General features: G+C 42.3%; 1 protein-coding gene across 2 annotated transcripts in view; it reads right to left on the bottom strand.

Annotated features, from left to right (window-relative positions):
* Positions 1–12,925, bottom strand: part of col5a1 (procollagen, type V, alpha 1) — a 159,449-nt gene extending 146,524 nt beyond the window's left edge. For both annotated transcript variants that reach the window (XM_042302499.1, XM_042302500.1), the window contains exon 1: positions 12,517–12,925. In XM_042302499.1, the coding sequence (XP_042158433.1) occupies positions 12,517–12,616 (100 nt within the window). In that variant the 5' untranslated portion in view covers positions 12,617–12,925. The remainder of the gene's footprint in view (positions 1–12,516) is intronic.
* Positions 12,926–13,277: the final 352 nt, after the last annotated feature.

Below are 13,277 nucleotides of genomic sequence, written 5' to 3'. Positions count from 1 at the left end.
CCATGCTCTCTCACTCTGCCCTCGTTCACTCTGCCCTCTCTCACTCTTCCCTCTCTCTCTGCCCTCTCTCACTCTGCCCTCTCACCTCTTGAATCTCGCTCTGTCTTTTCTCTCTCTGTTTCTCACATTGTCTCTCTCTCTCTCTCTCTCAGTCTACTTATCTCCCTCTCCCTCTCCCTCTTTATCTCTCTCTTTCACTTTCTTTGTCTCTCAATCCTTCCACCTCCCTCCGCTCCTTGGGCTCCCTTGCATCCTCTGTTTCTCTTGCTGCTGATCTCGTTCTGAGGGCTGGGGGCTGACTGCTGGACGACTAACGACAAAACAAGACAGCACTCGCATTCCAGAACAATCCATCTCCCCCACCAGCTCTTTGGACAGACATGAACAAGATGAACAGAGCAGAGAGAAAATAAGCAAAATCTCCAAAATGCTACAACCCTATAACAGAATAACACTAATAAAGGCCTAACACACACACACACACACACACACACACACACACACACAGCAGAACAGACAGTACTTTCCAATTGCTATCGGACTTTTGGATCTCAGCTGTCTGGCTGTTGCTAGAATGACCCACTTTGAACCAATTATGCGAATTGCTTGGACTTTTGTGGAAATGGTGAGAATCGAACCTGAGCTGTTTTCTTTCAAATGCAGGAATGAGTTGAAAGTAGAATGCATCCCTTCATTCACAGACACAAACTATAATTCCATTGCATCATCAGTTAACTCAATGACCCAGAAAGCTTTGCCAGAAAAGTTGTCGCTCAGCCACAGAGAAATACTTTCATACAGGCTTTGAGGCCTACTTATGCAAAGTATTGTATGCCTCAATCCAAATTCAACATGACAACCAAAATGATAACAAACAAATTATTCATGAAAATAAACTTCAAGCCATTGCTTTAGAAACATGAAAAACTATATCTTATTATTAGCTACAATATTTTCTGGAAGCAAAAACACATGAATCATTGGCAGATTTAAGGAACAGCCTCCAGTGATTTGATAAACATGATATGTTCTTGGTTAGGGGATATGATTTAGAAAACCCTCTTGCTTAGGGTTTATTCTTTTTGAGGAAAGGAACTATATTGATGTTATAAATCAACTTGTGTTGCTCAGGAAAAAAATGGCCTTCTGTTCCAACCATGTTGCAATGGGCTCTAATGACCAGTCAAACACCATGCAGTCAGACTTGTACACAGACAAAACTTGCCAGGAGATCCAACCTCCTGTGAAAAAATCTTTGGAACTTGCTTCCAATGTCTCCATGGCAACCAATTCCTGTCCCAGTTTTGAGTGGGTGGGGGATTGGTTGTCCTGCCCTGGCCTGATACTACCACTGACATTATAGGAGGAGACATAGAGCCCACCTGCCAGGGGATGAAGGAGCACACAGACTCCCCTTTCACCTCATTCAAAAGATTCCCACACTGTAAATGTACCAGTCTGTATTGTTCTAGCTCATTTTGTTCCATCTATAGCAGCTCTGTAAGCAGGCGTAATTCCCTCTGTGGTTGCTGTCCTGCCCTAGGTCTGAGCAAACTAACTGTAGTGATGCTGAGTGAGCAGATGTTGTTTTTCTATGTCTGTCTGTCTGTCTGTCTGTCTCTCTTTCATACAGTCTTTCCAACCATCATCACTCCCCCCCCACACACACACACATTTTCTCACCTAATAAAGAAGAATAGAATGGCTCCAACTGAAGCAGTGAAGTTTCTGCAGTGGGGTTAGCTACCAGGGAAGATAATCGTGCGATTTCCCCCTAAAATGCTTCATTCAGTAGTTCTGCTTCCCAGGCTGTGGCTAGAATTGAGGCTAGGGCTGACTGGGGATGGGGATTGGGGTTGGAAAGGATGACTCATAGCATTGCTTTCCATGCTCAATCATTATAATACCCCTTAATAGAGAACAGTACTGCTATCCTGGAGAGCTGAATAGTGAATACCCAATGATTTTGGCTGGAAAAGAGCTACAGTGAGAAGTAGGCCTATCCCACTTATGGACTTACAGTGTATACAGCACAGATGGAGAGTGAAAACAGGCATAGGCCCTGACACCACTCTACCAACTGCAACAAAAGGGTGGCAGGTAGCCTAGTGGTTAACAGCAGTGAGCCAGTAACCAAAAGGTTGCTTACTCAAATCCCCAAGCTGACTAGGTGAAAAATATGCAATTGATCCTGTAAGTTGCTCTAGATAACAGTGTCTGCTAAATTACTAAAATGTAAACGACTGGCATGATACCACATCTGTTGAAAGACCCACTATTGAAAATACTCAAATCCCTACAACCATTACTGGGGCTTTGGGAATTAAACCCACAGCATCTTGACTTAATTATCTGAAAGGACTCAACTTTTCACTATGAAATCAAGATAATACCCTATATTCACCTTTTCAATAGAGGATCATGTCCAAGCCTGAACATAGTCTCCGTCAAATCACTGTCCTGGAAAACCTGGCTCTACAGCTTCTGTGGGAAGACGGACAATAAGATGCCCGATGGTCCTTTGGAGCAGTCTCCTTATGAACTCTTGAGAGAACAGTGTTTCCCTGTCCCTAACACGACACAAACATATTTATGACATGAGTGGCATACAAAGGATCTCCTTCAATCTGACAGACAGAGTCAAAATTCTGACCTGGAATGATCTTTTATCAGCCATTCCATTCCGTCATCTGCACAGATATAAAAAGAAGAGTGTCAGTCTTTTCTGTTGATCAGGCGTTGGATGGAGCTGGTTGGAGGTTAGGGGTCAGAAAGTAAACCATGAACCGTTCAACGGCCCAGACAGTTTAGTTCCACACCATAATGGCTGCATTCACAGTCTGAAGTGGATCATGAGATTGCAGGGTCACTGCTTCTCTCCACAGTCCAGCAAACTCAGATTCCTTTCCCTGCACCACGACAATAGACACACACACACACACTCAAAAACAGGTCTTTTCACACCAAAGAACCACCACTTATCTGATTGAGTAAAATGGCTCAAAGGATTTCCCATATTGAGCGATAAGAATATAGCCATTGAAAAACTGGAGCAGAAACTGCATTCGCTCAAAAGGGACAAACAATTACTAATAATGATGGGGTTGAGATTGGGGATTGCACTCTGAACTGAACTTTCTTCAATTTGGGTTTCATGGCTGTGTTTTTATTACTTGATTGCAATGCTGAAATGCCACCAGTATGGTACCTGTGTCTGTGTCTCACCATGTTGCAGCCAGAACAGGACAGTTCCAGAGGTTTCCATTGCATCACCAGGTTTGGAGGCCATAAACATTCTGCATCAGTTACATCAGTCAGTAACAACCTTGCCCTCTTCTTCCATAACAAACATGAAGGACATTAGGGGTAATATGATAAAGAGGTGCATCCAATCTATCATGGAAACTTTTGTAGAGGAACTGTTCTGACAGTGGGCCAACAGGATGGAAAACCGCTGTGGCCCAGCTGTGCTTGACCTTTGACCCCCATAGTAAAGTCTACCTTTACACAAAAATAACATTTCAATGACCCAGGCTGCTTTGCATGGCTCCAAACCTGGCTGCTATGAAACTTACACCATCTCTAAAACATCTCACCAAAACTCACCGAATGGGACGCAGCTATTTTTCCAGCGAAAAGCCTCAACTCTAAAACCAGTGAGGTACTAGAGGTATATCTTTCTTTAGAAAAGTGAAACAGTGCTTTATTTCATAGTGCTTTGTTCCACCAGGAGGGGGATAAAAACATCTGGAACGCATTTTTCCCCCTATTTTTTTAGGATCAGCAGACGCCAGACGGCACAATGGAGCTTATCGGATCAAGATGTTGAACACAGTGAAACAACAAGTGTTTCTTTCTTATAATCTCATATTTTATATAAAAAAACAAATAAATAAAAACTAAATGTCAAACATTAGAAAAACTCCATGAATCTTAAAACCACAAAGACTCCATTACCCATAGTCCTTCTCAGGCTGAAAACAACAAGCACTGTAGTCAACGTTTACATATCGAGTAGTCATTGGCTTCGGCCCCAATCCACCCACGTTTTCATTTTACCCAGGTATTCAAGGAATGTTATTGAAGTATTTTTGATGATTAAAGCAGTTTGACATGCCTAGGGGAATGTTCCTGCTGAAACAGACCATTCAAAAACCTTTTCTTAATGAATGATAACAAACCACGAGAAACATGTTGAAGCTTTAAGAAAAGGTCCCATTGATTCCGGTGGGCGACTTGGTGGAAACAGTGCACTTCTCTTTAATCTGTTTTCCCCACACAAAAAGAAACATTTTGGGAGCAAAGCCTAGCCTCTGAGAAGCAGCCACATGGCTAATACAACAACTTTCACAAGAAAGCAAAATAAAGCTGCCCTCATCAAGGTCAGGGAATAAAGCTCTTTAAAACAAGCATTATTAAGCGAGAGATCTAGATAGACCCAGATATCTGCACTTTGGCAAAATATCAGTTTTATTAAAGTCAGTTATTCATCATCCATGTTTAACCATTAAATCACATTCGGTCATCTTTGTTTTTAGTTCTTGAAAATGTCATCAAAGCCAGAATGAAGAATGGGCATGGTGTTCCAAAGCAAAGCATTCCAGACTTTTTTGTGTCAGGAAATCATGTCACGCAAGTTCGCCAAGGTACCCACAATGCACCTCTCTCTCTTTCTCTGTCCCTCCTGTCCTGAACAGCCAGTGACTCACCATGGGTGAGTTAAAAAAAATTTAAAAACATAAAGATCATCTTTTTTACTAGTAGGCAATGGATGAATGATGATCTAACTGTTAAAGATCTTACGTTAGCAGCAAGATCATTCCTTTCCCAAGGGCTCTGAAACTGTAAATCATCAGCGCTGGTCACCTGAAGGTAATGATCCTCAAACTTTAACCTCTGACCCCATCCATCACACAGAGGAAACCTGTCTCTTATTGGTCTCCTGTCATTACCAGACTTTCACTCTGTACTCCTCTCATTTTTGTCAAGAGAAGATAACTAAGTCATAAATAAACACTGAACTGAGGTTACACTTGGGTTTGAAGATGTTTTTGTCATTATATATCTGATCCTAGTACAGTTCAAATGACTTCATCATTGAGACCTCGTTCTCTCCTTTTCATTACCGACATCTTTTATGGGGTTTGGCATCTGTTTGTTCAAAGTTCTGGGACAATGAAATGTTGTATCAGATCCCTACACAATAATATTTAATTGTAATGAGTTGAGACTTGTGTAAAAAAAATATATAGAATCTAATTTGGAAAGGGAATGGAGAACAAGACATGGATGTAAATATATTTATATAGATACAAATATTTGTCAACAAAAGAGAAGCCAATAACAGTAAATGCTACTAAACAATAACCACAAGAAACAACACACCCCATATTAATTATCTGTATAGATACACCATCCAAAATTTAATTAATATCTCTGCATGTGTGGTTCCCACGGTGAAGCATGGAGGAAGTGGTGTGATGGTGTGGGGTGCTTTGCTGGTGACACTGACAGGGATTTATTTAGAATTCAAGGCACACTTAACCAGCTTGGCTACCACAGAATTCTGCAGCGATACGCCATCCCATCTGGTTTACACTTAGTGAGACTATAATTTGTTTTTCAACAGGACAATGACCCAACACACCTGCGGAATGTGTAAGGGCTATTTGACCAAGAAGGAGAGCGGAGTGCTGCATCAGAGGACCTGGCCTCCACAATCACCCGACCTCAACCCGATTGAGATGGTTTGGAATGAGTTGGACTGCAGAGTGGAGGAAAAGCCGTCAACAAGTGCTCAGCATATGTGGGAACTCATTCAAGGCTGTTGGAAAAGCATTCCAGGTGAAGCTGGTTGAGAGAATGCCAAGAGTGTGCAAAGCTGTCATCAAGGCAAAGGGTGGCTACTGTGAAGGATCTAAAATATCAAATATATTTTGATTTGTTTAACGCTTTTTTGGTTACTACATGATTCCATATGTGTTATTTCATCATTTTAATGTCTGTAGAAAATTGTAAAAATTAAGAAAAACCCTTGAATGAGTAGGTGTGTCCAAACTTCTGATTGGTACTGTAGGTGAAGTCTAGCCTGGTCCCAAATATGTTTGTGCTGTTTTGTCAACTCCTAAGGCCATGAGTTGGAAAGACAGCACAAAGGGATCTGAAACAGGGCTAAACAGGGCTATGCCTGATCAGAATCAAAGGTGCTACGGAAGTCTATACACTCTAAGAAAAAAAGGTGCTATCTAGAACCTTAAAGTCCCCATAGGAGAACCCTTTGAAGAACCATTTTTGGTTGCAGGTAGAACAATTTTTTGTTTCCATGTAGAAATCGTTCTACAGAGGTTTCTAACCCAAAAGGGTTCTACCTGGAACCAAAAAGGGCATCATTCACAGTCCTGAGAATGGGGCTGGAGAGGGTCATCTGGTTTGGATCAGGATAATAAGTCCTTTACAGCTGAACTCTGGAGAACCTGGCCTCATTCCTTTTAATTACCGGTTAATCATATAGTCTGGCTGCCCTGATGGGACACATCTTTCACAAGCTGTAAATCAAAGCTGACTGTTTTCCAATATACAGTGCATTAGGAATGTATTCAGACCCCTTGCTTTCTTACAGCCTTATTCTAAAAGAAAGTCTAAATAGATGTTCGGATAAAATGAACTGGATTACATTTTAAAATGTTCGATAAATTTATTTAAAGAATTAAAACAGAAATACCTTATCTATTGAAGTATTCAGACCCTTTGCTATGAGTCTCAAAATTGAGCTCAGGTGCATCCTGTTTCCATTGATCATCCTTGAGATGTTTATACAACTTGATTGGAGTCCACCTGTGGTAAACTCAAATAATTGGACATGATTTGGAAAGGCACACACCTGTCTATATAAGGTCCTACAGTTGACAGTGAATGTCAGAGCAAAAACCAAGTCATGAGGTCAAAGGAATTATCCATAGAGCTCCGGAACAGGATTGTGTCAAGATACAGATCTGGGGAAGGGTACCAAAAAAATGTCTGCAGCATTGAAGGTCCCCAAGAACACAGTGGCCTCCATCATCAAGTTTGATGGCCAAACTGAGCAATCGGGGGAGAAGAGCCTTGGTCAGGGAGGTGGCCAAGAACCCGATGGTCACTCTGGCAGAGCTCCAGAGTTCCTCTGTGGAGTTGGGAGAATCTTCCAGAAGGACAACCATCTCTGCAGCACTCCACCAATCAGGATTTTTTTGACACTCTAGACCCAAAGTGTTATAGACCTATATCCATCCTGCCCTGCCTTTCTAAAGTCTTTGAAAGCCAAGTTAATAAACAGATCACTGACCATTTCGAATCCCACCATATCTTCTCCGCTGTGCAATCTGGTTTCCGAGCTGGTCATGGGTGTACCTCAGCCACGCTCAAGGTACTAAACGATATCATAACCGCCATCGATAAAAGACAGAACTGTGCAGCCGTCTTCATCGACCTGGCCAAGGCTTTCGACTGTCAATCACCGTATTCTTATCGGCAGAGTCAATAGCCTTGGTTTCTCAAATGACTGCCTCGCCTGGTTCACCAACTACTTCGCAGACAAAATCGGAGGCCCAGTTGTCCAGGACCTCTGGCAGTCTCTATGGGGGTACCACAGGGTTCAATTCTCGGGCCGACTCTTTTCTCTGTATATATATCAACGATGTCGCTCTTGCTGCGGATGATTCCCTGATCCACCTCTATGGAGACGACACCATTCTGTATACATCTGGCCCTTCTTTGGACACTGTGTTAACAAACCTCCAAACGAGCTTCAATGCCATACAACACTCCTTCCGTGGCCTCCAACATCTCTTAAACGCTAGTAAAACAAAATGCATGCTTTTCAATCATTCGCTGCCCGCGCCCGCCCGCCTGACTAGCAACACTACTCTGGATGATTCTGACCTAGAATACATGGACAACTACAAATAAGTGTCTGGCTAGATTGTAAACTCTCCTTCCAGACTCATATCAAACATCTCCAATCCAAAATCAAATCTAGAATCTGCGTTCTATTTCGCAACAAAGCCTCCTTCACTCATGCTGACAAACTTACCCTAGTAAAACTGACTATCCTACCGATCCTCGACTTCGGCGATGTCATCTACAAAATAGCTTCCAATACTGTACTCAGCAAATTGGATGTAGTCTATCACAGTGCCATCCGTTTTGTTACCAAAGCGCATTATATCACCCACCACTGCGACCTGTATGCTCTAGTCGGCTGGCCCTCCCTACATATTCGTCGCCAGACCCACTGGCTCCAGGTCATCTATAAGTCTATGCTAGGTAAAGCTCCACCTTATCTTAGCTCACTGGTCACGATAACAACACCCACCCGTAGCATGCGCTCCAGCATGTATATCTCACTGGTCATCCCCAAAGCCAACACCTCATTTGACCGCCTTTCCTTCCAGTTCTCTGCTGCCAGTGACTGGGACGAATTGCAAAAATCGTTGAAGCTGGAGAATTACATTTCCCTCACTAACTTTAAACATCAGCTCTCTGAGCAGCTAACCGATCGCTGCAGCTGTACATAGTCCATCTGTAAATAGCCCACCCAATCTACCTACCTCATCCCCATATTGGTTTTATTTACTTTGCTGCTCTTTTGCACACCAGTATCACTACTTACACACTATAATCTGCTCATCATCATCTGCTCATCTATCACTCCAGTGTTACTCTGCTAAATTGTAATTACTTTGCTACTATGGCCTATTTATTGCCTTACCTCCTCACACCATTTGCACACACTGTATATAGACTCATTTTTTCTATTGTGTTATTGACTGTATGCTTGTTTATTCCATGCGTAACTCCGTGTTGTTGTTTCTGTCGCACTGCTTTGCTTTATCTTGGCCAGGTCGCAGTTGTAAATGAGAACTTGTTTTCTAATAGCTTACCTGGTTAAATAAAGGTGAAATATATATATATATTAAATATGGTAGAGTGGCCAGACAGAAGCCACTCCTCAGTAAAAGGCACATGACAGCCCACTTGAAGTTTGCCAACAGGCACCTAAAGATTCTCAGACCATGAGAAACAAGATTCTATGGTCTGATGAAACCAAGATTGAACTCTTTGGCCTGAAAGCCAACCGTTACGTCTGGAGGAAACCAGGCACCATCCCTACGGTGATGGCAGCGTCATGCTGTGGGGCTGTTTTTCAGCGGCAGGGACTGGGAGACTTGTCGAGGAAACGATGAACGGAGCAAAGTACAGAGGGATCCTTGATGAAAACCTGCTCCAGAGTGCTCAGGACCTCAGACTGGGGCAAAGGTTCACCTTCCAACAGGACAACGACCCTAAGCACACAACCAGGACAACGCAGGAGTGGCTTTAGGACATGTCTCTGAATATTCTTTGTGGCGCACCGGGAGCCCGGACTTGAACCCGATCCAAAATCTCTGGATAGACCTGAAAATAGCTGTGCAGCAACGCTCCCCATCCAACCTAACAGATCTTGATCTGCAGCTTGGCGCATCTACAATATAGATGTGCCAAGCTTGTAGCGTCATACCCAAGAAGACTCTATGCTGTAATCGCTGCCAAAGGTGCTTCAACAAATTACTGAGTTAAAGGTCTGAATACTTATGTAAATGTACTATAAAAATATAACAAATATTTAAACGAGCAAAAATGTCAAAAAATCGATTTTTCTTTTGTCATTATGGGGTATTGTGTATAGATCGATGAGGGAAACAATGTTTTTTTATCCATTTTATAAAAAGGCTGTAACGTAACAAAATGTGGAAAAAGTCAAGGGGTCTGGATACTTTCCAAAGGCACTGTATCCTAAACTGTTGACCAGGTTACCTAACTTGGTGGAATGCTATGCATTTTTCAGTTGAAAGTTATTTTTGATAATATAGCTAGAAATATGTATTATGCTTATTTCTTGTAAAATAAATATTTCCATGATTGATGATTTGATTGTTGTAACACTGCTTAGGTTGACATTGGCAACAATAGCAATGTAATAAACCTCTTGCTAGCCAATACCAATTCATAAACTCCACTCGTACTTGCATGCGTCCTGGTTTCAGGAAGTGTTGTAGCATCACAGACAATCATTTAACAAGTCTCTGGTTGTTTTCTGTTGGTCTTTAAGAGCTGATTGAAGGCAGCAGCATCATAGTGAGTTGTCCCACGCCCTTCAGTCCTAGTTAAACTCCAGTCCAACTCTCCACGTCATCTGGCATGACTGGGAACTGGGTCTGTCAATCACATACGAGCAATTACAAGACCACACCCCCTGGATTTTTTAACCTTTATTTTACCAGGTTGCAGTGAGATCAGAATACCAATTTTTCAAGGGAGACGTGTCCATTTCTCCCATAGGGAAGAAAGTTCAAAGCCAAGCCTTCATTTTACCTTTATTTTACTAGGCAAGTCAGTTAAGAACAAATTCTTATTTTCAATGACAGCCTAGGAACAGTGGGTTAACTGCCTGTTCAGGGGCAGAACGAAAGATTTGTACCATGTCAGCTCGGAGGTTTGAACTTGCAACCTTCCGCTTACTAGTCCAATAGGCTACCCTGCCGCCCCGACTTCATGAAGTCCAAAGGGCCATAGTCAATAATCAATCAACGTCTGCATTCAGGATTCACATGAATATGTCATTGTTTCAATCATTAGCACACAACTCAGACTCGTCTTTGCAGGCCCATAGAATTTAGGTTGATTGTTACCAAATTACAGTCAAAGGGAATTTAATCCCGTCCAGATCTCCACCTCTCATATTGAGGTATGTGGAAGGAACAGACCAGGCCATATGTTAATCTAACAGCCTTTTAGTGAGTGGAGGCTGCTGAGGGAAGGACAGCTCATAATAATGGCTGGAATATAAATCAATGGAAGGGTATCAAACATGTGGTTTCCATTGGTTAATACCATTCCATTGACTCCATTCCAGCCATTACTATGAGCTGTCCTCCGCTCAGCAGCCTCCACTGCTTTTAACTGACTAACTGACTGGATTTCTGACTGGCTGAGAGCTCCACAGTAGCCAGCATTCAAGCTGAGGTCACCTACCATGCCATGCAGGCCAGTGAGCTAATAATATATGTAGGACACTAGGCCTGACTCAAATCCCCCACATCACCCACTGAAGCTCCTGTCCACAGCATGAACCACTTTCTTTCATCTAGCAACATGTAACTCACACAATTAATTTCCAAAAGTGATTTGAGTTGTAAAAAGCTGTTGGAAAGTAGAGTAAAAGAGCCTGATTGCAAAAACACAGCATTCGAGCAGTTCCCCTAGGCACAGCCTTTAAACAACCTTTGGTTACAGGTGATCACTAACCTTGTTTTCTCATCATAGAGTGCATATAAAACAGACAGCTGGAGGATAGCAAGGCAAATGTTTATGGGATAGGTTTTTTTTAGTTTAAAAAAAACCTTGAAGACAATTTCACAGAGACATTACACTCTTTTATTGACCATTTGTGGTATGTCCATGCGCATCCCTGCCCACAATGAAATGCCAAGCTTCGGCTCCACGCTGCCACTTCAGACGGACGGCCACGCCCTCTCACGAGAGCTGCGCTCCATTCGGTTTCTCATTAAAGAAACACCCATTTGAACTTTAAAGTCAACTGTTTCATATGTCAATATGGAGCACATTAAGCTCATGGATGTACATGTCATCAAGTCTAAAATACCAACTAAAGCGCAAAAGCTTGCCAAATATGAAACCCCCAAGAAATTACTATATATTTTATATCATATCGACAATGCTGCATAAAGTTTTTTTTCAGTTAGATTATGAAAATACATTTCAGTGAAGTATGCCTAAAGAAGAAATAGTCTACAATGTATCGACAAGAGGGAAGAAAGGTCCAATTATTTTCCTATGGGCTATAAAAGGTGAGCTTGGTTTCCAGGTTGATCAATTCAACACTATAACAAGTAAGCTCTATATCTTTACAGTAGTCCTATCATCCAGCATAGCAATGTGTAGCCTATGTGCGCACAGCACAATACATCTTAAAGACTTAAAGATTCTAATAATATATGCTAAATGATGTGCATCAGAAGACGCACTATAGATGGCGCAGGAGGACCCCATCTTTCAGAATGCACTAATCCATCGCTGGAGGCAGAGAAGGTAATCTGAAGAGTTTCTGGAAAAATTGCTGGAAAAATAGTTATCTTTGGCGCTGCAAGTCCTCTATGCAGCGGGCTCTTACCAAATCGATAGACTTTATCAACACACTGAGCAATACAGTACAAAGTATACGAACAAGCACCAGTGCCATTCTTTAAAAAGCCTTGACTGGGCCTGCGGTCATTTCAGTTTATGACACCAATATGAATGTGGACCATATTCCAGTAACCAGACAATGAAATCATGGTTTAAAAGAGGGGCGTAGAATTGACGTTGCACAATGGTGTGTATGATACGGACTTGTTGCACATGATAACATATCACTGTCTTAAGAACGGGCAAAATAGTGCGCAGCAGCAATAGACTGCAATAGAGGATGTGGTATCTTACCTGAACTGGCTTGTGATGTGACACAAAGTAGAAGTATCGCTAAAGTGATTTGCGAGTCCTTTATCCTCCGTTTTACTTTCCATCTTATATGTGTATCCATGGTCGCCAGTGACGTCCACGACAAAAGTGGGTTAACTTTTTAAGAGCAACTGAAAAAATACTTGTGACAACTTCTGATTAGGAGAGAACTGGTAGCCAAAGGTCCCAGAGAAAGAGAGAAGGGGAAAATAGCGTTATTTTCTCAAGCAGCCATACGTTTTGGAGTGTGGATTCATCCAGCTAGTGTGACGGATGGGACACCCTCTCGCACTCGTCCTCTCCACTCCTCTTCTCGCTCCTCTGAAAAGGCTACCCTGCGCTGCTGAGCCTCGGATCAGAAGTGTTGCCCCCTCTCTCAATCGTCACTGGAGCCCTGGGAAGTAATTTAGAGGGTAAAAAGGTCCCCTAGCAGGCTGTCAGTCAGGTTGCGGACAGGACAGGAAAGCAAATCAGAGGGCTCGATTTATAGAACAGGCCTTACAATTGGCTTTGGAATGGAGGAAAAGTTTAGTGAAACGCCCACTCTTGGTGTGCTGAAGTTTTTGCCTCCCGCGGGGCATCCTTTCAACAAACAATCCGCTATGAAAAGGGGCGTTAAAGCGGGAGAGACAAAAACGTGTTGGACAAGAACAGACAGATAGTTCAACAAGACTTCTAAAGATAAATGTTGTTTTCATATCCGATACATTACTTTCCAATACACCAAATGAAAAGCTATTCTA

This window comes from Oncorhynchus tshawytscha, linkage group LG20 (assembly GCF_018296145.1).
Source record: "Oncorhynchus tshawytscha isolate Ot180627B linkage group LG20, Otsh_v2.0, whole genome shotgun sequence".
In the NCBI taxonomy this organism is placed as follows: Eukaryota; Metazoa; Chordata; class Actinopteri; order Salmoniformes; family Salmonidae; genus Oncorhynchus; species Oncorhynchus tshawytscha.
Note: the sequence above shows the minus strand (reverse complement) of the source record. Positions and strands in the feature narration are given on the sequence as shown.